Source organism: Nymphalis io, chromosome 4, assembly GCF_905147045.1.
Source record: "Nymphalis io chromosome 4, ilAglIoxx1.1, whole genome shotgun sequence".
Classification (NCBI taxonomy): Eukaryota; Metazoa; Arthropoda; class Insecta; order Lepidoptera; family Nymphalidae; genus Nymphalis; species Nymphalis io.
In genome coordinates, this window is record NC_065891.1 from 466396 (window position 1) to 493038 (window position 26643).

At 32.2% G+C, this 26643-nt stretch overlaps 3 protein-coding genes across 3 annotated transcripts in view; 1 reads left to right on the forward strand and 2 right to left on the reverse strand.

Annotated features, from left to right (window-relative positions):
• Positions 1-26643, reverse strand: part of LOC126781668 (uncharacterized) — a 396382-nt gene that overhangs the window by 178358 nt on the left and 191381 nt on the right. The gene's annotated exons all lie outside the window — the stretch shown is intronic.
• On the forward strand, positions 3835-5491 carry LOC126781703 (neurogenic differentiation factor 1-like). Its single transcript, XM_050506689.1, has one exon. It carries the CDS (start codon positions 4153-4155, stop codon positions 5350-5352), a length of 1200 nt encoding a protein of 399 aa, XP_050362646.1. The 5' UTR covers positions 3835-4152; the 3' UTR covers positions 5353-5491.
• On the reverse strand, positions 20160-24212 carry LOC126781763 (uncharacterized). The gene is made up of 3 exons (XM_050506798.1): positions 23985-24212; positions 20759-20890; positions 20160-20345 (listed from the first exon to the last, which is right to left on the reverse strand). Exons 1-3 carry the CDS (start codon positions 24123-24125, stop codon positions 20307-20309), a joined length of 312 nt encoding a protein of 103 aa, XP_050362755.1. The 5' UTR covers positions 24126-24212; the 3' UTR covers positions 20160-20306.

A 26643-nucleotide genomic window follows, 5' to 3' on the forward strand; every position in this document is an offset into this window, starting at 1 on the left:
ATATAATAAAAACATGAATATAGATTCAAGTAGCTATATATAATATGTTTCGTAATAATGATGTGTAGCTTAATTATATTATTTAAATATACGTTATTATATATTAATACAAATACAACAAAATTACCTTTCTATTACAATATGAATTTAAATGATTTTCGAACTATTAAATAACAAATTCGTAATTCCAGTCATAATTTTAAACCCTTTAAAAATATAGGAAGTTGGATACAAAAGCCCTTAGAACTCCCCCTTATAGCAACCGAATGAACGCTTATTACGGTCTAGTCCTGTAGATGCAGTATACATTATACCTGCTTTGTTCTACTGACCTTAGCTTATTTCATTCTCAAGTTGAAGGTTCCCTTTTATTTATATTCTAATAAGAAATAATACCACGTCTGGCTGAAGTCTGAATAGCTTAACTATTTCAAGGCGACCTGTATTGAGATAGGTTAATGCATTGAAGGTCAACAGGATCCAAGGGGCTACAAATACAGCTGTTATAGAAGTGAGCAGGTTAGATGTGTGTTTTAGAATTCTGTGTACGATCACGTGTCTCGTATTTTAAATGTTTGTATGTTAGTATTAGTAAGTACATTAAAGTTTCCAGAGACAAATGTTTTTACATTTTTGAGATATTTGGTTGAAACCTAAAATATGTTTATAAATATAAAAATAATGTCCTCCAGACCGATTTCAGCCACGGCGGCCAATCTCAAGGGAGATTAGCCAACTACGCAAGAGATATTATAGTGCACAAGTGTGTGCACAAACACAGGTGCACTGTCTATTCCCTAACTCTCATAATCTGATGGGACAGCAATCCGACACGACCGGAACGAGTTCAGGCGCAAGACCAACGGCTTTACGTGCTTTCCGAGACACGGAAGTTTCCAGACTCCGAGCTACGAATTAATTAAGAATTTTCTGACAGAAAAAACCAATAACTTTTTACTGGCCCGTCCTGGAAATTGAACTCAGCACCTCCAGGTCTGCGGCCTTATATCAAGCCACTAGACCAACGAGGCAGTTTATAAATATATTTCAATATTCACCAAAAAAATTGGAAAGGGTTAACAATATTTAGACAGCACTCCGAACTCACGTGTAATTCAAAAACGGATTTGCTACACCTTCCTTCTACAGAGCTATTAACATATGGTACAACTAAATATAGCACTAATCCCTATGGTGTACATTTGTACGGGACCCACATGTTCGCAAGATGGTGGGACTCACCTTACTGAGCGGATTGTGAGCGAAAAAAGTACATCTTGAGTTACAGGATGCACTTTTACAGTATTAGGACTTAAGATAAGAATCTCATTTAGAACTTACTTTGCCTCGCGGTTTTACCTACGTTATTATTGTTACTTGTTGGACATAGATAAGTAGCCTACATTTTTCTAAATTGGTTGACGTTCATCATTATTGTTATTCTTAGGCTTGTAGCGTGTAATTATATAATATAATAAATTATATTATAGCAAAAAATGATACAATAGACTTGTTGATACCTGACTACCTGATTTACAATTATTGGTAAAGCTTATAATAAGTACGTTTAAAATAGTCATTCGATTCGTTAATCGGAATTTAAGCATTTTAAATTTCATTTTTAAAATCTTATAAGCAAAATATATTAATTTGTATAGGAAAACAATTATTCGAGTGTCGTATACAGTATTCTTAAAAACTATTTCTTTCATATTTGTACATAATATTTTTTTCTTTAAGTCTTATATACTTACATGTTTTATGAATAGTTTGCAATTATTTAAAATTTGTGCTCGTAATAAATTATTTAATTTATAAAGATGAAAAATAGAGCTTTATATATACCGGAAAATTTATTAACGAAATATTAAATTATTAACGATACATTTGGTTTAGAATTATGAAAAAGTATTAACTGGCATTATTAACATAAACGTAATTATTATATAAGACGTAAATCCAATTTTAATTTACTAATAAATATTAACAAAAAAAACTACTATTTTATGTTGTTTTAACTGGTACACAGTATACCTACAACGTGGTCACAAGTTGATAAGATAAACCAAATCCGAATATAATATACAAAATGGTTACAATATATTTTATAAAAAAATAATTAAAGTTTAAAGTGTGCCCTTACTAGGAAGTAAGTAACCAGCTGAAAATGGTCATTACATATGTATACGCCTTATAGCCTCTATCAGATCATTTCGCAGTTTCTAACATTGCTGCACGAGTAACACAGGCGTTTGTCACGAACTAACACTAACGTTCTATGGTAAAAGTACAGTGAAGACCGAGGAACCTTGAAATTCACCTCTTATTTACAAAAAGATTTGGAGCTTATTCCAATACGCTGCTTCTGAGCGGGTCGGTGGATATACATGGAGCTGAATCAATCCGACTCACTCGGGTGCGCTCAATTTTTCGTTACTAATTAACACGAGACGAATTATAAACATAAATCAAGCACTATTGTAGCTCAGTGCTTGTTGGTTTTTGACTGGATTTGAACCCGAGATCTCGGGTTACGATATTCGTTTTCCTAATGTATTACAATTCATAATTATTGTTATTACACACACAAACCATTAAATCTGATCAAGTTAACATATTCCATCTTAATATGAAAGAAATAAATCGTAATATCTAATACATAGAAGCGATATTCGAATAAACAGCATATGATATCTAGTTTTATAGATTACGGCGATAGCGAAGAATGGTCATAGAAAAGTGGCGCGTGCCATAGTACAAAGCATACAGGCAGACAGGCAGCTGGCGTAGGTGAGCTCGTATGTATATACACATAGATTGTTAGTGTGTGTTTCCGACAGTTCGCCTACACTGACAGCCACTAGCAAAACTCACAGTAATTATTAATGTCTATCTCTTGATTCGCTCAAGTAAACAGCTAACAAGGTGCTTCCGTTAAAAATATCAACACTTATCATTTCATTAGTTTAATTGACTAGAGACGTCTTCAATGAAAATAAACATTTGCTTATAGCTTTTAAGCTTATATTTGGAGTCTTGAAAAGTTACGTAAGTAGTATGATTACTTTTTTTTTATAAAGTAGGAAGGCGGACGAGCATATGGGCCACCTGATGGTAAGTGGTCACCAACGCCCTTAGACATTGACATTCTAAGAAATGTCAACCTTCGCATACATAGCCAATGCGCCACCAACCTTGGGAACTAAGATTTTATGTCCGTTGTGCCTGTAATTATTATTAACTTATATATTCGAAATATTCTTAAAATTTGAAATCGAAGTTCGCAGTAAACAAAATTTTAACTTAAAATGTAATAACTTATCCCAATAGTATTAAGCATCCCTTGCGCCAGCGCATTTCGAATTCCTTTGCTACACGCGAACGGTTTTAAGCCCGTTATTTCACATATGTATCTATACACATTTCATCTAAATAAGAGATGTGTGCGTGCTACACTCACACGTTAACATGAATCGTAGTTGGGTGCGACACCCCATGAAATTATTGTCCTTCGCTGTTCGCGGAGTAGACCATTGTACTTGTTTATTTATAAAATTAATATGATAAAGAAAAAAATATTAATAGTCGGAATTAAAAATATGAAAGATTTTATTCGAAAGCTGACGAATAAATATGTATTTGCATAAGTTTTTTTAAATCTATTTAAATATAAAATTCTTAATTCGATTTTGGAAGTTAATGAAATTGGAAATTATAATTAAATAAATTTATAACATTAAAATAAATTATTTATTATAATTGTTCTGTTATAACGACCAAGAAATTATTTAAATATACTTATATAATAATATAAATAAACACGCAGCGAAAAGCAGTAATAATTCTGAAAAAAGAAATAGAACGATGAACAACAACGCTACTCCATTGCGCCCTTTGAATTGAAGGGCATGTGTGCAACTAGTACACGTAAGTACTACCCCTGTTGATCCCCCCGCGAGCCGCGAGCCACCCCAGGTGCGGCCCCATGGCACGCGCCATTCCTGTCGCGACCGGCGCTCTGACGCCACCTAAGTTCACACATATCCTGGTAGACTAGCCTAACTAGCTACCATATTCCATCAGCTATCCGAGCTGGAACTAATGAAAAGTAAACAGTTATAATATGTCAAAAAAGCAAATCATTCTTTCATAATGAGTTCGATCGGCGTCGTAGTGTTCCGCAACTCACCGCTAAAGGCGCAGGTGTTGCAGGAGTCCGTGAATAATTCCATAAATATAAGCAACAACGACGTAAACAATGTGAAACGTGAAATCATTATAGTGAGGAAGAAACAAAAACTTCAATCTCCACAAAATACAGTTTCAGTGACATCATTAGTGCGTGCTAACGAACCCGTAAATTCAAATATACTGGTGAAAAGACCTCGTCTTCGTGAAAATTCCCTCGAGGAGGCTTCCCGCACCCCAACCCCTTTAGCGGTAGCGCGACGAAATGCGCGGGAAAGGAACAGAGTACGTCAAGTCAATGACGGCTTTGCTGCTTTACGACGTCACATCCCAGAAGAAGTCGCTTCCGCATTTGAAAACGCTAATTCCAATAAAGGGCCAAATAAAAAACTTAGCAAAGTGGAAACACTGCGTATGGCTGTGGAATACATTCGCAATCTCGAGAGTCTTCTCAACATTGGCCACGCCGATAAAGAAAATTTTTCTCGCCCATCTATGGAATCGTTTCCTTCACCGGCATCGTCGTCTCCTAGAGACAACAGCCAGGAGAGAAGCTACTATTCGATAAACTCACCGGCTTTAGATGACGAAGATGGAGATGAAGACGAAATAGATGGATCCCTTCATCAGTTGCCACCTCAGCAATACATTGACCTACAAAGTTCTGAAACTTTTCAGCTAGTTTCTACTCCTAATTTATATGAGGAGGAAGACGGTGCTGGACAACCATTAACACCTTCGTCAGATCTCATAGGACAAGATGAAATGAACGCACATGTTCTGGATAGCCATTTTCCTTTTCCAAATTCAGCTGAACAGTTCACCGTCATACCTGAACAAGCCTACTGCAGCGAAACAGATGGAGACTTCGAAGTGAAATACGCGGAAACTATTCACCATCAGCTCAATGCCAATTTCGAAGAGGAATCTGAAATGCATTTGAATGCAATAAATCCAGACTTGATGATGTCCAACAATCAGTACAAATTTAAAGAGGAGACAAATGCTTTTCTCAATATTCAGCAATACAATGACGTTGAACTAAAAAAAGAACTGCCCGACATCCACGTGACCCCTGAAGATCGTGAGCAATTCGAAGAAACGCTTAAATGGTGGCAAGAAAAGACCAGACAAGCTCGTTTACTGTCTAAAAATAGCAATTAATGTATTAGTATTTAATGCTTAGAAAATATTCCTTAAAGAAATTAATTCCAATGTAAATATACTGCAATTATTTAAACAAAAAAACACATACAGCTGTCGTTGCCAAAGAGTGTACTCGACGCGGGCGCAAGGTGTTCTGTAACGGTCACTCGACGTAACGTTGATTAAAATACTGTAGAGTTAGATATTTAACATTTAAATATGGAATAACTTATTTAAACAATTTTATCAATTATATTATATAACTATATAACTTTATCGATGTCATTTAGGGCATTGCTGGAGTATAATGTATAATTGTAATTTGATTGTACTAACGATTATGTCATTATATACTAAATCGTAGGTTAATATAAGTATGTACATAAATGACAAATAGGGCACCTAATAAAAATACAAATTATGATAATAACTTAACACTGTGCCTTCAACTAAAACTTATGTGATGTTAGATAATAGGTTTAAGGATAATAAATAAAAAGGTTTATCGACACCTCGTAATTTAATTTATAGTACGACCTTTAAATAACAGCCCATCTACATTTTCATCTAATTTTCGACATTCGATAATCTTAATCACACTTTTAATGCCACATCTTCTGAATAGCAACCCCTTGAAACAAACCCCTATGGTAATGCAGCCAAATTGCTGAACGTTAAATGACCTACTTAAAATGCTTTGTGTTTTAAAAAGCCGCCGAGCCAGTTCAACTACGCACAGTAAACTCTGGTTGATATTCAATTTAACTTGTAGTTTAAATTATTCACCTTACTCTAAAAGTAAGTATGAAAATAATGCCTTTTTAGTTTTTATTTGAATCGCTTAATAGTGTTTATTAATAAATAAAATTAAGTGTATTTATCATGATATTTTGTTTAATATTTAACAATTTATTTCTGGTGTTTTAAGAGAAAGTCGTTGCAATAGATAAGGCGTAAGTGAAACTGGTCCCATAGATTGGGCCAGTAACGGTTAGGCTGTATCGCCATTATGATTGTAATGCGCCGCCGTTACTGCTCGTCTAAAAAATACCAGATTTCGAGGGAGATGAAAAGAATAGGAGCATTTTTGGAACGGGTATTCGAACGAACTTTTGATGCAAATTAACCGTTTTTTATTGTTTAAAAGGAATAATTTACTTGCTCGTACTTTTGAATACATAAAAGATATGTATTTACGAGTATATAGAGTATATGTATGAGTATATAGAGTATATATACTTACTGGTGGTAGGGCTTTGTGCAAGCTCGTCTGGGTAGGTACCACCCACTCATGAGATATTCTACCGCAAAACAGCAATACTTGATATTGTTGTGTTCCGGTTTGAAGGGTGAGTGAGCCAGTGTAATTACAGGCACAAGGGACATAAAATCTTAGTTCCCAAGGTTGGTGGCGCATTGGCTATAAGCGATGGTTGACATTTCTTACAATGCCAATGTCTAAGGGCGTTTGGTGACCACTTACCATCAGGTGGCCCATTAGCTCGTTCCACCTTCCTATTCTATAAAAAAAAAAAGTATTATTTTTGTTTTATTGCGTAATTTTGAAGTATTTTCTACTGAGTTTAATTATTATTATAAGTCATATTGATTTGCTAGCTGTATTAATATTTTGTACAACGATCTGCGTCCGAAACCAGATTCAGTTAATATCTGAATATTAAAACATGACGTCGAACTAAACTAAGAAATTCGATCAAATAATAGAAAGGACAACACATCTGTGAAGGTAGTAGTGACTGAATAAAATAAAAAACAAACGCCAAAATAATGGCAAAAAGATTTAATATTTTTATGAAATATAAACATAACACATACGATTAGTTCTCTTCTCATCAAAGCTCACAAAAGTTGCGAAAAATGTTAACCATTTACCGTGTTTAATAACACGACTTTGTTGCGCGTGCGTCCGGTTTCCGGGAGCGTTAAGAATTTTAATTTCTTAATTTTTTTTCCATAAAACATCGTCATATTTTACGGGTTCAACGTTGCACGCTATTTTAGCTTCCATTTAAATATTTTCCGGTTCATTCGTCAGGCACTATTCCCTATGATTAGTGTTTTAGATACACGTGAGGGAGCAGCGAAATAAATGCATTTTCGAACTCATTAGACACATTCAGGTAGCGTTATAATATATGATAATAATAATAAATATCTTTATTGCACACACAAAACAAGGAAAAAAACGGATCTACTTAACTAAGAATATAAAAAAAAATTATAATATATTTTTATATATTATAGTTTATCTTCTGACGAAACAAATAGGCTACCTAACACCTACTCGCCCCGCACGTGCGGTCTAAACCGCGGGCGGAAGCTAGTATAGAATAAAAGCATGCAAAGGGCAGTCTAATCACTGAAGCAATCACTTCTTTTGATAAACAAGATATTCGTCATATGATTATCATCTAAAGTAAAACTATTCAAATATATTTCTTAAAATATAACCTTTCATTTACTATAAATTAAAAAAAAAAACTTAAAACTCGGGAAATGCCACTTTATGAAGTAGCCAGCTCAAGCTATGCTTAAGTCACCGGTTCATTGCTTACCTGATATATAATAATAGAAATATAATAAAGTAAATATACTTTAATGTAAAGAAAGTAAGACATAACTAAACAGAATAGTAATTGATTTGAACATATTTTTCTTTAATTAACAATAAAAGCAAATATAATTAAGCTATAACTTTATCAGTATAAATAATACAAAGTTACAGCTAGAGTAACAGAGATCTGACTAGCCCACCGCTGGGTAACAGGCTTGGCGCTTAATCCGTAGAACTAAAGTGACGAGCGAGAAAACTTAAGGGTCTTTATGCAGTCGTTTAAAATACAAGAACGTTTTAACTTTAAGTACCCACAGGCTCTTCAAATAAAGTATTAGTTAATTACTTTCGATAGCTTCTTTTAAACAATTTATCGTCACTACAGTATGCATCTTACGATATTAATAATTATCATGTTAATTAATTACAAGTAAATAAATAAGTAATAAAAATTAAAAGCGTGGGAATAAAGAATTCATCTTTGCATTATGAAATGCATTTATTGTCTATATACATTACACGACGAAAAAAATCTTGATCGATGCATCAAAAAGTCCGTTAGAAGCCGCTATATCTTTTGTTATTTCGGGGATTGTAGAGAAAACACATAGTCTTGATACTTCAAAAAAATTAAAGAATAATTAATCAATTGTTAATATAATTTTAAAATAATTTGGATGTTGTTGTAAAAACATTTTTATATTAACGGAATATATTTTACTATTACTATTTGTAACTCGCTAAATAAATTATTTATGTTATCTGGAATGGATGGATCTTACATATATGTCAATATTATATAAACTTATATTGTTACTTGTTAATTCATATATTTATCAAGTATATATAACTTGTATGTATGTTTTTATTTTATCAAAGTTAAGATAAAAACGTATTTACAACTCGCCCGGTCTGATTCACTGAGCATAAATTAATTACAAAGTTGTCTACTCCTATGAAACTTGATGAAAAGTTTTTTTGAAATCCTTGGATGGATTCCATTTCAATTTGATTAAAGGAAAAATATCAGAAAATCATAGTTTAAAATTTACCCATAATATTAACAGTAAGACTAAAAATCAGTGCAAGTATCAAATCGTCGTAGGCCATCTCCACACGCGAAGTAAAGTCAAAGAAGCTACCCTATTGTTGTAATATTTATTCTTGCGTGGATCTCTATGCGAGTCTTTCATCGAGGTCGCCTCCATTGTCGCAGGGTTCATGGGAACGGGCAAAAAACGGACTTTGCTTTGAGACTTACAACGTTCAAAACTGAATAAGCAGTTTTTCAACGCATTGCTTGCACAGATCCACGTGTTCAGAGATTAGAATGACGTTTATAATCTCGGCGTTCTATGCGAAGACCTTTGGGTTCTTAGACGTAAACACAAAACGAAGTATCTAATTTATAGGAAGGTATTTTTATTACAAACAAGAAACTACGTAACAGAAATACGCATAAACCAAATAATAGTAGACAAGAAAAGAAAATCATCTAAATATAAGCTCCAAATATATTATATAAATAAGGAAAAAAATCCATACCCAGTATGATGATGCACAAAGTTGATCACTGAACATATTTTGCTACTTCACGATATTAAAAATCATAATTATCAAACAAATATTATCTATATTTAAATAATACAATAACATTTTTTATACGGTTTAGTTAGGTGGCCAGCAAATTGGCAAATTACATGTTATACAGAAAGTAAGTATATTTTAAGATTTTAAGTAAATACATACATAAATAAAATGTACATATGCAATGTATACTTGAGCAAAATGCAAACTATTATAGAAATATATTTACGAAATAATAAATACAGTTTAAAAAACAGAAGCATTATTCTTTGTATTAGTATATATAATCTCAGAAACTCGATTCGATTTTTTTTGTGTAAGACAATATAGGATCTTTTTTAAAAGTATACACTAAGTTACCATAATACTTCGCGCTACGCTGCTCAAATATATAATTATAAGATATATATCTGTTTTGTTTTGAGACACTTGAGCGTCTCAAAACAAAACATTTAAAACTTCTTGCGACAGACGTAAGTAAGATTATCGGAGATCGTAGACAGAGAAATTGCCAGACTCCAAATCCTGGTGCCGCCATACGGCATGCGACGCAAGGCAACAACCATCTGGCTGACTCATTTGTTACAAAAACCAACACTAAATTAACTACAGTAAACGCAAAAAGTCACGGTAACATATGCTTTTATTTGACTGTAATTTAAAAATCTTATTCGATGTGCAGACCGCCCTAAATCATTCATTTCCATACCAAACAAAACTATTATATATTACTATATATATACTTGGTTTATTGTATATATTTTATTTCTTTTTACTTATATATTTCCTTAACGATTTCGGTCACGGCGAACATATTAATGGAGAATATCTAGACACAGGAGATATAATTGTCCGCGACACAATTGGCGTTTAAACCTAGGACGTCTAGCTAGCTACTAGACCAACGATACAAATATATATATAATCATAAAAAAAAAGAATCATAAAAAGTTTGAATTAATAATAATAATAAAACACTATTGAATTCAGATAAGTAATGCTTTTAAATAGAATATTTTATACAAGATACGTATATATAGAACGTATAAAGTTCAAAGTGAGCGAGCTCGTTTACATAAATCACAAGATAACAAACAGCTGATTTGAAATACAGCGCGTAAACAATTCATTATTAATGATTCATGGCACAGAATAATTAGCAAAGTGTATTTAGAGATATGGAAACACGTTTGAATCTGTGTCATGATTTTCTAAATAAAATAGATTATAACGTTGATAGTGCTGTTTGTAATTTTCACATCAGCATAAAATTTTTTATTCATATTTTTTCATTATTCAGTCTACTGCTAGACAACTCTCCCAAACCATGTCAATCATCTCCGCAACCGTTGTGTATTCTTTTTTTTTTATAGAATAGGAAGGCGGACGAGCATATAGGCCACCCGATGGTAAGTGGTCACCAACGCCCTTAGACATTGGCATTGTAAGAAACGTCAACCATCGCTTACATAGCCAATGCGCCACCAACCTTGGGAACTAAGATTTTATGTCCCTTGTGCCTGTAATTACACTGGCTCACTCACCCTTCAAACCGGAACACAACAATATCAAGTACTGCTGTTTTGCGGTAGAATATCTGATGGGTGGGTGGTACCTACCCAGACGAGCTTGCACAAAGCCCTACCACCAGTAGTGTATTCATTCGAGTCCTGCCACCTTCCATCTACCTAGTTGGAGTAATCGACTATTCCAAACGCCATCGGTCTCTTCGACAAACTGATAGTCTACTAAGTTTGGAAGTTGTTATAATACCGAAACATCTGTAAATAAAAACATTGCTGATTTTATCTTTAAAGATACTCCGAGGATAGATAGCACCTGGAATCGACTCGAATGATCTGCAATGTCATTGTAACTAGTCCACAGATGATAATAATAATAAAAATAAATAAATATGTTAAACACTGCTTATTAGGTTGGATAAACTAGTTCTCTTTTTAAAATTCAATTCATTTGCCCATTAAATATTATAAATCGGAAAAAAACTTTAAGAAATCTTTATTTCCGCTTGGTATTATTATTAACGGCTATAACAGACATCTTAGTCTTCTTAGTACTAACCTATCATCATTGTATCATTTTTCTGCATAATCATTGCAAATTTGCAAGTCCGACAGCGCTTTGGCAGTTTATACTATTACTAATGTATTTACTGGTAGTGTTTATTTGCAAAAGTGAATATTAATCAATCGTATGGCTAGTTTTTAAAGGTCATTGTATATTTAACAAAACCCGACTAGTCTGTATTACTAAAAAATAAATTATTTAAATTTTCGAAAATGTTTAAATAATTAAATGCAGAAATAAAAAAAATACCTACCATTACAAAGGTGAAGCTGATCAATAATTTATAATAAACATTACAGGGCGAAATGCTAACCTAAATAGTTATTTAATACATTTTTTCTGACCTCCTTATCAAATAAACTATCACAATACCATATCGATGATAATTTTATTTATACCGTAATGAATTACTTAATTTAAGTCTTAATTTGACATAAAATGGGCTTATCATGAAATTGCAGTTTTCATTATTCAAACGAACGCAAATGTATGTAGTATATGAATATTGCAATAAACAGTCAACGCGTCATTACCGGCTGTCTTTGTTTATCACATGTACTAACGTTGAAAATATTCCAAAGAGATAACACTAAGGCTGCCAAATGTCTTAACAATTATCGGCTATTGCTCATTTAACTCAAACTTTACGCATATGAGATATATACCAATTGTCAAAACAATCTGAAATCATAAATAATGCCGTGGAAAATAACCATTCTTTAAAATTGTAATGATACGTACTAAACTATTATTGCTTAAATACATTTACATATAATACGTACAATAATAACTATACAATAACTGGGTAAATAATCCTCGTTTGCATCTCGTTGAACCAGTTCGATTCTGTGGTGAGTTTGATGTCAAGGAATTTTCAGTAAAAGTTGCCTTTGTTCCTAAATATGTGTTTTGAATGGTGTGTTCTCGTGAAGAGCCGAGATGGCCCAGTTGTAAGAACGTGAATCTTAACCGATGATCGTGGGTTCAAACCCGGGCAAGCACCACTGAATTTTCATGTGCTTAATATATTTGGGATATAATTCTTATCGTGCTTTACTTTGGTGAAAGAAAACATCGTGAGGAAATCTGCATGTGTCTAAGTTCATTGAAATTCTGCCACGTGTATTCCACCAACCCGCATTGGAGCAGCGTGGTGGAATAAGCTCCAAACCTTCAGCTCAAAAAGAAGAGGAGGCCTTAGCCCAGCAGTGGGACATTTACAGGCTGTTACTGTACTGTCTGTAAATAAAACAATTAAAAAGCTAATAGTGTTATTCCATCTCGTATCCCAAACCATGTTAGTGAGGAAGTAGGAAGTGGACCTGTGTTTACGCAAATACTTGTATATATAATATCTACAAAGCAATGGCCGCTGTGACCCAAAATAAAATTATTATTTATATTCCAATCTCATTAGTGATTTTAAAAACGTAAATATGTAATAAAAATATTGACTGACAAATATTAACAAACAAATATCTCAAATACATTAAGATATAACAATCTAAGTTGTTGCTTAAGTTTGTATATAGGCTAATGAACGTGTAGTAAATATTTATATCATTCGATTTATTAAACTATTACAAGTACCAAGTTAAATATACTAAGCCAAGATTAGGTCCGTTTAGTATATGGTCATGATCGTTTTATTGCAAAATAATTTTTGCATAATTAATTCATTGCTTGCTGCGTTATATATAAACATATTTGATATATTATTATTTAAAGCTGTGACGTCACTCGCACAATATGAGTAAATATATTTAGCATTTTATGTACCTTATCTAAAAAATATGACAGCAAGACATAAAAAAATATTTATAGCAATAAGATAAAGTAGTAAAGTTTCAGCCAGAAAATGATTCTCTGCTCGGTTAAAGCCAACGGTTTGAGGAGAATATTTTGAACTTATTCCGTCAGCGCTCTTCTAATGCGGATTAGTGGATATACATATGGCACGTTTTCAACTGATATATAGCTAGGTTTCCTTACGTTACTTTCTTACACCACCAAGTATGTGATGAACAATAAACAAACTGAAATTCATAAATATTCGATGGTATTTGAAGCCGCTATCTTTGGTTAAGATTTGTGCAAGTTATCGTAATTGATTGTGCCCATTGGCCATTTCGTCTTAGACAATAATATATATTCTAAAAGTAAACGGTTTTAAACAGTATTATGTATTCAGGGTTGTTGTGTTAACAAAATAATGTATATAATTAAAATAATTATAGCATCGAGTCCATTAACTTTGCTAATGTTACGCACATAGTGTGACAGACCAGTTTTAAAGTTAAATAATTGTTCGCTTATGTACTTTCAATAAGTATATAACGAATCCGTAACAAAACGTGTTCCAGCTAACGTCACACACCTCTTATTAATATAAATGTGACAAATAAAATGTGTCATTGACGAACGATTCAATTCGTATGAAATATATATTGATTGACTTATGGACTGGTGTTATTATGTATATAAACCACTTCTTATACCGAGATAAGAAATAATGTAATCAGACTATCATTTTAAAAATACCCCTAAAAAATCAAAATCATACTTTATTCTAAGTCTTTTACCCTTTGAATCCTAATTTATAAGATGAATTAAATTTAAAAGCTACCGCCGGATTGGAATGTAGAATCTACCGAGAAGATCGGGCAAGAAACTCAATAGTTATTATTTTTCATGAATCATGTGAATGGTGGTAGGGCTTTGTGCAAGCTCGTCTGGGTAGGTACCACCCACTCATCAGATATTCTACCGCAAAACAGCAATACTTGATATTGTTGTGTTCCGGTTTGAAGGGTGAGTGAGCCAGTGTAATTACAGGCACAAGGGACATAAAATCTTAGTTCCCAAGGTTGGTGGCGCATTGGCTATAAGCGATGGTTGGACATTTCTTACAATGCCAATGTCTAAGGGCGTTTGGTGACCACTTACCATCAGGTGGCCCATATGCTCGTCCGCCTTCCTATTCTATATGAATGGTGGTGGACAATTTAATATATTTTTAAAAATACTATTTTATTAAGTGCTTGTAGAATATATATGTATATTTTAATATGATTGAATTCAATATCAGAGATGTTTTAAAAGGAATGTAAAGAAAGTTCTTTCTAAGAAACTGGTGCACACTTCTGGTGACCCAAGAGCTGAGTCTAGCGGTGTAGAGAGGCAATAATGCCAGCGTCTTGGTTATAATGCAATCATTTAGACGGCGTGTTTGTGCTATAAATTATTAATTATAATAATTAAATCTTATGTGTTTGTGCTATAAATTATTAATTATAATAATTAAATCTTATATTATTATATTATCATTGTTTGTAATTATTGTTAGTTATTTTTATTTTTTTTACTTCATTTTTTTTTTATTTTTTTGCTAATTGTTTGAATGTCAAATAATTAATAAGCGTGTTATATTGCAGTCTGTAGTATTTATTAAATAGAGTATTGTTAAAAAAATTGTTATTGGAGGCTAACGTAACTATTAATGCTGTATATACCTATTAAGTGTTTGAAATTGTATCTGTCATTTTATCGTATTCTTGTTTTAAGTGCCATATTTCAAATACTGTGGTGTATCGATTAAATAAATAAATAAATCAATTTGTAAAGTGTATTTTGTTTTTTTTTTTTTTTTTGTATATTATAAATATGTCTGTACATAGTTTATCAATAAAATATATCATTTTAAAATTATGTAGTAATATAATGTAACTAAATTAAATAATTAAAATTATAACAATAAAGAATAAACACATATATATAAGAATCTGTACCTCTTTCTATATTTCACTGCACTGGATTACGTATCCAAGAGTAAATAAAGTTTTTATTTTCATAACCAAACAATAGATAAAGACTGAAACACGAGTGAAGCAAAAGTAGATCGCTAGTTGACGATAAGGCGTTTGTTTGTCTAAAGAACTCTTAATTCTACGCAGTTACGGTGAGAACAAGAACAAGTTGAACACATGTATTGCATAACCCACAATTAAGAGATACAAAAATAGAATTGAGAGTCATGTGTGATTCAACCAGGAAACGCGAGATAAAGGAGCGATGCAGTTATGACAATGTTAAGAAGGGCTCAGGGATCCTTACCCTACGATATAAGCTTTTTTTACTTTCCGTCTCTTTTGGAGACGTCTTGTAAATTATTTCAATATTAAAAGAATATTCATTAATTTATTTTTATTATAAACCTAGTACCATTTATCAATATGCTATTTTTTTCTGAATTCTATTATCTTAGAACAAAAAAAAAATATGCTTTTGATATTTTTTTCGTTCGTGCTGTAACAGCTTATTAATATAGTTGGGTTTCCTAGCAAAAAGTGTAAATACCTCCACTTATATAGTTCTGACTCACTATCAACGCTCTGCTAATACTACAGTGTGTAGAAATCTAAAATTTGGAATGTAGGTTTTCTTTATAAGGTAAGTATCAGTTAAGAAATATTTTTTGGATGAGAGGTTAACTTTGAATAAATGTTACCGAGATGGTCACATTTTAATATGAAAAGTTCTAAAACCTATTAAATAATAAAACCCCATTACTGAAACCGGAATCACGGAACTACGTTACACGTGCACGCAGATTTACGTGCACAATTCAACTATGGTTCCGCACGTCAGACACATGTCACAGAGTTTAAATTATTCGAAACATACCCGAACGACATTCGTGATTTCCTATCAAGCCATTAATTATTTATTTTTTGTAAAAACTCGACGTACGGTCAACGCCATGTTTAATGTAAATTTTATTAAAACATTTCGAAATTTAAACTATTATTCCATTGAAATCGATTGTATAAAAAAGTAAGTAACTCGATACTATATTTGTTTAATCAGAAAAATTGAAAATTAACACATACTTATTACGAAGGCTCATATAAGTATTTAGAGTCATCTTATATGATTGACGTTAATGTAAAGCTGATACTGGTTCGGAATGAAGATGTACAGAATCTCCTTTACTTTATACTTTATTGTACACCACAAAGAGAAAAATATACAAAACATGGATACAGCCTAATCTTTCAGGCAACAAACGGTGTAAGTAATAACTCCTAATATATGATTTAGGGCTGTAACCTACCGAAAAAAACAAGCATAACAAGCCGGTAGCTAATCGTTCTATTAAATGAGATAATTGTGTACTATGCAGATTTTTTTTTAAGTTTGGTGTGAAAAATAAATCATACGATCTCCATGCTTTTATGTTTTCATTTGCTCGTATATTTTCTTTTATTGTTATAAACTATTGATATATTTTTAACATAAGATTTAAATTATTAATATGCAAAGTTAAAAATATCTGCGGATTTTTACTATAGTAACGAATATATTGCTCCGAGTCAGAAGCTTGAAAAAAAAACTATTAATAAAGTTTTTCTTAATACATTTATTAACAATTGTCTATTATACTATTACAAATATTAAAATTATTTGTTTTTGTATTTTCATTATTACTTATAATTTGTAATTATATATATTACAAAGATTTGGAAATAATTGACGCGACACTACTGAATCGCGACACCGCTGCACATATAAACAACATTAATACACATGAAAACTCATTAGAACTTCCCCGGGTTTGAATCCGCGTACTTCGGCGGACATTTACGTTTTTATCACTGGGTCAGTGGGTCAATTCGACCCATCATAAAATCTCGACCCTTGACATCAGACGTACAATTATATAATAATAATTTTAAAGATAACATAATTTTTAGTATTCTTAATTAAAATTATAATTTATTGTTTATCTTCCTTAATTATGTACTATCAACTATTTGAGCATTACGTCTACGATATGTAGTTATTCAGCTTACGTTTAAAACCTTCATAGATCAATACAAATTTGTATAATATTGCTTGCTTTACATTAACAACTCCTCCCCCTAGGGGTGAGCCTTTGAATTATTCTAGTATTTTTTTATAGAACTCTAATTGATAGCACGTGTGCCACTTCCGCTCTGCCACGTGTCTTATTGTAAGTTATTAAATATTCGTTCCGCTCTGAGCGAACCATCGCTCGCTCCGACGACGGCATGATATGCAAGTGGTGCATAATGGAATAAACAAATGAAACCACAGGAACTACTTGACGTGGAAATAAAAGGCAATTTTGACGCGCTCCCCAAGATTCATCCTCCGCTCAGCCTTGAGTTCCGTATGCCGTTATTAGCCTCCTTTCCTTGTTTAGTTAAATCCTTGGCATTTTATTTCAACGAACGAAGATCGAAGTACAAGTTTTCTTAATTATATATACAATAGAAAATGCAAATATATTTAAGTCAGAAGCAATATCACAGTATGGTAATATGGCAAGCTCGTTAAGGAGATCACAAAATACAATTTTTATTGCAACATGAAACCGAACATAAATGACGCTAGTTATATTAACATTACATAATCATTAAAAATCTTAATACATAATTTGCTTAGACAAAGATAAAATACATTTATCTATATATTAAAAGACAAATACTTCAAGTATCTTTTACCCATTGTTATTAACGATTTTCTATTTTTTTAAATTGCTATTGACGACCTTTAGTGTTATGAATTAAAAAAAATACACAACACGGTGAACACACGGGCGAACACTAGTACATTTTATCGCTCCAATTCAACTTATATATAAAATATAAATAACATCTTCTTTCACTATTATGTGGTTATCTAAATATAGCCGTTTCCATATCCCAGATGTTTTCCTGATTTTTTGCTTCCTTCAAAAACATGTCGCGTTCCGACGTGGGAATATCTAGTCTCCGAAAGTGTCTCGCAGATGTTAGCGAATCATCGAGACGCCTACACTTCGAAAGGTCATATACACGTGTCAAAACAGGAAGATATATGTAATTTAGCGACGACGCGTGCCACTTGTCCGTCTCTAACGTACTGTGAAATAGACTTCAGGTTTTTATTAGCTAGGGTGTATCGATGCGTCACGAATCCACTTTGTTTTACAACAATGTACCGCTTGTATATTAAACGATACATTTTAAATTGATCATTAATATCAAGTTATAATAATATATTGCATGATTATATCAGGGCATTAATTTAAATTACAGCACAATTATTTCAATAAAACCAATAAAACATTCAGTAAGCGATAAGACGTCTCACAAAGAGATTATTTGGACATTATTACTATGCTATTAAGTCCATGCATATATTTCGTAATACTAAACGATACTTAGCACGATCTATAACAATGTCCTCTATCGATTTGAAAACATTATCTTACTAGGTTAAGTAGTTACCTCTATTAACAATCTCAATGTCACTTAATTATTACAATATTACCAAATAATATATAAACGAACGCAAATAAATATCAATTATATCAAATACAGTTAAGGTATTTTCTAATTATAAAAAACTATCCTTTCATTATAGAATTTTCTTAAAACTATCACACTGACTTTTTTAAATAATCTTCAATGGGTAATATCTCTTAAGCTCACGATCTCTTAACATTATAATTATGCGTTCACACAATCTATATCTTTTCTTTTTCTTCTGTCTCCGTAACGAAATTCTTCTGCAATTTGCAATAATGTTTTACCCTTTGTTTCAGGAAGGCAAAAGTATAAGAATATTGTTCCAAATAACGTCGATAATCCATAAAATAAATAAGTACCCTCATATCCTATCCCCTGGAACATGGCAGGTGCAGTTTTTATAGTTCCAAAGAATGCAACAGAGGTCATCATAACGCTTATACCAGATCCCAAACCTTTTGTCTCAGTTGCAAATAATTCTCCTACCATGTTCCAAGGTAACAAGGATATCCCCAAATTGGATACAAAAATATAAATCGCCATTAAACCTAGGGATATGAATGGGGATATATGTCTTATAACACGTTTTTCTACTAGATATAAGTAGACTGCCAGTGATATCAGAGACAAGGTAGTGAAGATACCACTGAATATAGCTAGAGGTCGTCGACCTTTTTTCCTAAGTAAAATGCAAGCTATTACTAAGGCAATCACACGTAAAATATCCGTTGCTAACATAGCCGCATAGGTATTTGAATTATCACCAATCAGTACTTCCATAATGTCGGTTGTATAAGCGCAGATTACGTTTATCCCTGACAGTTGGGTTATTAAAAAAAATACTATCATTATACATAGGGGCTTCCAAAATTCAGGTTTTTTAATATTTTCCGTTAAAGTCGCCAATTTGCTTTTTTCTTCTTTCTTCTTAGTCTGATCTGCTATCATCTTATCCAGCTCCGATTTCATCTCTGGACTCGTACCTCTGTACCATTGGAAGGACTGCCTACATCTGTCAATTTCGTTTTTAGATGCCAGCCAAGCCGGTGATTCTGGTGCAAAATAAAGTATAATGCATCCAATGAGAGGGAATGATCCGCAAAGCAGCGAAGCGTGACTCCAATGTAGAAACGTGCCAAACAAGTGGGACATAAAGACACCTGACGCTATGCTTAGGGAGAGACCGGCCAAAAATAGTCCTCTGTAAGCCGGTGAGCTAATTTCTCCAACAAAAACTGGCCCTAGTGGACCAAGCCAACCTTGACAGAATCCTGTAATAAATCTTCCGAGTAATATGAAATTTATGTTTCCGGCAAATCCAATTATTGTCCAACCACCAATGTAAAACACTGATAATAATATTTGTGACGCTCTTCTTCCCATTTTTTCCATCAAATATCCAGATATCATGTTTCCAAATAGAAGAGCGAATGACGCCATAGCCGCTGCAAGAAATAATATAACAACGTCAGTAAACATAATCTTTATGCAAGGCGCTTATGCGAGCACTGGTGTTGCATTAATTAATAAGATTAAGTTAATCTAAGCTACCATAAAATGATAAAAAGTAACAGTTAGTAATAAATGTAACACAGCTTAGCAATCCCCCTCTCCCCTTGAGAAGAAGGTTTGGGAACTTATCCAATACGAAGGTTTTCTTACAATGTTTACTTTCACCGCCTCATCTTCCACAAACACATGAAAGACCTATCTGGGCTTGCACTCAGAATCTTTGATTAAGATTAGCGTGTTCTAGCGACTGGATCATCTTAAACACAATTACGTAAATCTCAAGAGATAGGTCTAGAGACTTTAGTGCAAATAAAGTTATAAATGAGTGTCAAGAATACTAACCCACCCACGAGACCATTTCCGTTGAATATTTATGTCTCCCCTTAGCATGTTGTAATTGAGGTATGAGGATAGCCGAAAACCCTGCCGTTGCCCCCGCACTGAAGGACAGCATGAACGAGCCCAGAGCTATGAAAGCCTGAAAAAAGCATGACTTAATATAATGAATTAAAAATATCTACACAAAACCAATATAACAAAAACTTCGTCAAACGACTACCACGATAAAAAAATATAGTCGTTTACTTCTTCACGTTCGTATTATATAACTTGTATATTACGTATAAAAGAAATCGATTAGTATATAAAAAAATTCTCCAGTTAAAACTACAACTTTATCGTACGAAATTTAAATAATTAGTTATAAATCTATCATAAAATTTGAATAAACATATTTAATTTTAATAAGAAGAATACTAATTGTAAATAATGTAAGCTTTCCCACGGCCTGATATTTCATTACTTTTTATAATTAATTAAATAAAAATATAATTTATAAATAAAAGTGATTAATGAGTTATTTATTGAACATTCATTGCATAAATTCTGGTATACAGTATTATATAAGTATATCAAATGAAACTCGTTACAATCCTTACTAATATTGCAAGCATAATCAATGTATGTTTGTTTATTACGCTTTCAAGTCTTAACTACTCAACCACTGATCATGAAATTATGCATACACTTCAGGGGTACAAAAAAGACACAGGATAGCACAACTCCTCCGTAACACGCGGGCGAAAGCGCCAGAAATTATTCGTCAATACATGTACATGTCAAGTTCATTGACACGAAATTTACAACTATCTATATACTTTAATTTTGAATAAAGTTCAAAAAGTCAGTGCTTGGCAAATACCATGGTATACGTCGTAAGTAAATAATATGAGATTATAATTTATATTTTCTCCGGGATTACACCCGCATATGACAGTGTGAGAGTGTGAGAAGGTTAGAGTGTGAGGTATATTAGATATTCTTATGTCCTTTTCTTTACTCCTGACAACGTGTATGCAAAATATCATGATCTTCGGTTGAATAGTGAAGAAGAGAAAGCGTAGCGAACAAATAATCAAAATCAATTTCGCGTTTATGATTTTAGTTAGAATATAAAAATAAAAGACCAAGTATATGGTTGGGTCAAAGAGTAATTTTTATCAAATGATATAACAGATTTCTGATTGTTTCGCGAGATATTTTGCAGATGTATTACAAATACATGATTATAACTCATTATAGTTCACGGAGCTACAAAAACCAACACGCTATATACTCGTATGTAGTACATACAATGCGACGCGTTGCAATTATCATTATCTTAGTAGTGTAGGAAATAAATATTTTAATTCGACGTATATATTTTTAAATAACGACAATAACTAACAATGATGTCCTCCTTACCGGTTTTGGATATGATGGATTTAGACAACCGCGCAAGAAATTTTAGACTGACTGAAACACAAGAGTGTCTGCAAACACAGACGCAGTCTCTATTCCCTCATTTTCATAATCCGATGGAAGAATCCACAAAACAAAAGAGTTTAGGCCAAGTCTCGAGAGTGCAAACAATGTCTAGCTCCTATTGAACTTATTACTGGCCCGTTTTGGTATTTGACATCTAAACCTCGTAAAACTTCAGCCATATAAATTAGCAACTAGACCAACGAGGGCATTTCTGAAATATACTGACAACACGAGTTCAATGATGTTCAAGGACAAACGTGGGAGTAACATGTTTCAAATCAATAAATTATTATTAATAACGATTACAGCTAAACAAATTTGATATCGGTTTTTTTATTAAAATATTATTTAGTTATAGAACTCACATTAATTTATGGGACATTAAAGTCAAACATAAGCTTAGTCAATTTTTGATCAGTATATATTATAATTTATTTTTCGTGTTTAGCGGTACAAATCATCATATCAAACCCGGAGACCAGCTTGGTGGATGGAGCTCCAGGAGAGGAAATCTAGGAAGTTTTCTCATTGTATATACAAAGAAATGTACACATTGTAACATTGTTAAATCTTTGTATTGATTATTATTGCAAAATGTTTCATGTCAATTTTTTCCGATCACTTATCTGGCCTAAGCGACAAAGGAACAGTGCTGTCACAAAGGTCGGGTTATATAAATATGTTGATATTATTATTTTTCATAAATGTGATACAAAAAAACGCTGTAAGCTAAAATAAGCATAATTATGAGAAAATTTCCACACAGAAATTTGATAAGATTAACAATAATATTAGGGAGTGTTAAACGGTTTAAAATTTATCAATATCGTTATAATATTATATATATATATATATATATATATATATATATATATATATATATATATATATATTCATAATCATAACAAACATGTCTTGTGTTGTGTATTATCGTAATTTACATTTCAAAATAAATAAGGCCAGAAGGCAAATGACGTAACTACGTGAAAAAATATCCGTAATTTATTGAATTTATTAACTTTCTAAGTCATTATTATAATTTGCATTATAGAATACTGGGTTAAAGTTCATACAATGACGCACCATAGCACTTCCGCTCAAATGTAGAACAATTATTCATATCGATATAACTCAAGATGCATTATTAAACCAGTTCAAAAAATGTTAAAATAAAAAACGACTACTGTTCGTTGATTTATTATTGCACGTTGTTTTATTAACCTAACCTAAATGTAAACTTAACGTACAATTAATAAAATATACAATAATTAAATATTGTTAATAACGTATATGTCAAGAACAAAGGATGTTAAAAGTAGCTTGGTTTATAACCTTTCGGTATATATTGACTCTTAGTAGAAACCAGCTTCCCGAGGTAGTTGTGAACGACTTGCATACTTAGTTAATACGAGTACGTCGATTATTTTTGTTTTAAACATTAAATCAAGGTCCAAATAGATCATCGAGACAATCGTCTTGAAACGTGTAATAAATTTGTATAATTCATTAAAATAAACGAATAATAATAATAAAACAATTTAATTTACTCATTATCATTTATTCAACAAAAGAACGTCCTTCGCACGAGCGGTTACAAGTGACAACAAAATCTATAATTCATCATATTATTTGTATTTATATTTAATTATTTTAAGGAAGGATTCATTTGATTATCTGTATTTTAGAAAGTTTAATTAAGGGCTTACGAACAAATGAAAACTCTATCATATCACTTAAACGATTATCCACAATATTACGTAACGAACCTGTCTCCAAAACGGCGAGTGGCTGGATTGCACTTCATCATACGTCTTCGAAGTCCTTTGTTCAGTGTCGCTCTTGACGTGACCATTTTCGTATTCACTTAAGTTAATTTTTTCTAACTCAGACGCAGTCGCGCGGTCCATCGCGTTTCGAATCAGAGGTGATACTGTCTCGTAAGTCCGAAACAAGGGTTTTATGAAACCAATCACATGTTTGATGCTCACTATCTTATCACCGTGTCGTAAATACTCGCACAAAAGATCATTTCGCGTTTCAACTAAACTGTCATTGTCAAGATCAAGAAAAATTCAAAGAGCACTTTTGAAGTACCGAACCACCGGCTCCTTCTGTTACACTAAAACGTGTTCCATCCACTAAAGCTCACGAGTAACGGAACCAGAATATGAAAGTGCGTATTCTAAGCTCGGTAATACATTCTAATATGAAAAATGACTACAAAGTCTCGTCTTTACGACCAAAACGAGACAGAGGAACTCGTTTATGATTTATAGATTATACATAGTATGTTAACTTATAAGATATTATTACTGTTATTTAAACGATTATATATTTTATCATCTGAAACTTCGTTATCTTTACATTCTTATCATTTATATTATTTTATTTTGAGTGTATTATTTAACTTCTTAAAAAAAACATTGTCAAAGTTATACATACATTGACAGTACATTCCATTTATAATATAGCACCGCGGATTAAAAATCTATGTATACGTTTCTTAAAATAAAGTTGTGTGGGAACACATGGACATACATACATATATACTGGCTAAATAATATGTATTCCCTAGTCGTTAGTTAGTTACTTCATGTTCAATTATGTGATTATTAGAAAGTCGAAAAGAGAAAGAAAAAAAATGTATTAATTCAAAATAAACTAAATACAATGCATACAATTATTAAAATTAAAAACAATAAATTTATTTCAGTAACAGCAGTACTTGGTATTTTTGTGTTCCGGTTTAAAGGGGGAGTAAGTCAGTGTAATTACAGGCACGAGGGATATTACATCTTAGTTCCCAAGGCTGGTGGCGCATTGGCGATGTAAGCGATGGTCAATATTTCTTACAATGCCAATGTCTATCGGCGTTGATAACCACTTACCATCAGGTGGCCTATATGCTCTTCCGCCTACCAATACTATAAAAAAATGTTATGCTTATAACACTTAATATTAAGACAGGCTACTTCTATAAATATTTGATAGATAAATAAAATAATAATGTCTAGTTTGAAAAAGGTGCACGCTTTTTGAATAGAATATCCACAATTTTTCTTATTTACTTGATTCGAGAAACATAACTATGTCTTGTACAAAGTCTCATACCCATACGAAAATTATAAGTAACTAAAGTCGACTTCTTTTATTTGTTTACATAATGGCTCTTTTGCTACTTAAATATGAACTAAGCTAACAAAAATCGTATAAACACACCAATTAAGTGTAATTTATTTAAAATTCTCTTAATTTTATAAATAACAAGAAAATAAGTAAACATTATAAGTAGATGTTTACTACTTATTGTAATAAGGTTATTGACTCACTGGTTTACTCGATTACGCCAAAATACAATTAATAACATTTCTGGTTTCCTTCGACTTAATTACTTTAGTAAAAGTGAAAATCAAAACGGTAAAATTATAGTGTGTGTGTGTATATATAAGTATATTTATGTGATAAAAATAAAATGTAAATGTAATATGTAAGTACCTACTTTATTTATTTTGGGAAAGGCTTTCGCTGACAACGAGAATTATTATTCTAAGATTTGTTTAAATATGTTTGAATATTTTTTAAGTGTTCATTCTTCTTGAGTACCCTTATTATTATAGATTTATTAAGGGTCAGTAAACTTAATAAGCTGCAAGCTGGAAAATATTATATAAAACTTTACAGCCCGCCGCCTGCTCGACGCAAACCTTCCTTGGGAATACTAGTGCCGCGCTTCGTACCCAAAAATTGGTTGTTTGAGGCTTTGTTTGTTTACATGCTCACAAAAATCAAGAAAAAATATGGCCGTCACGGGACGCCCTACCGATTTGAAAAATCGAAATTGTATGTTTCCGAAAAAAATATATATAATGCAAGAAAATAATAATAAAAACTACGGTTCAATAAAACAAATATGATTTTTTTGTTATTATCATATGTATATATATATATATATATATATATATATATATACTATTACGCACCACGCATACATCTATGAGTAGACAGCGGAAGCGGAGGCGTGACGTCAGAAAAAAGCGTCATGCCGTTTGCCCTTCTCACCCCCAAGGCAGTAATACATAGCTTCATCATCTTCATTCGGCTACAATAAAATTAAGACTTAACTTCTCTTAAAATTAACACAATTAATTGTTTTGTGTACTTGCAATATATAAACATAGTAAGAGTGATGAGAGGAAATATATATCCGTGCCGTGCTAATAAAGTTCGGACAAGAGTAAAAGGTCAAAGAACTCGGATTAAAAAAGGATATCATCAAATGACCACGAGGGAGTTGTTTATCGGGACTCACCCGAGAGGACTTTAACCTTATAATAAAAAAGGCTTAAGGATATAATTAAATAAACTAGCTTCTCACGTGTATCCTTTCGGTAACATAATATTGTTTACAAGCAGACTTATAAACCG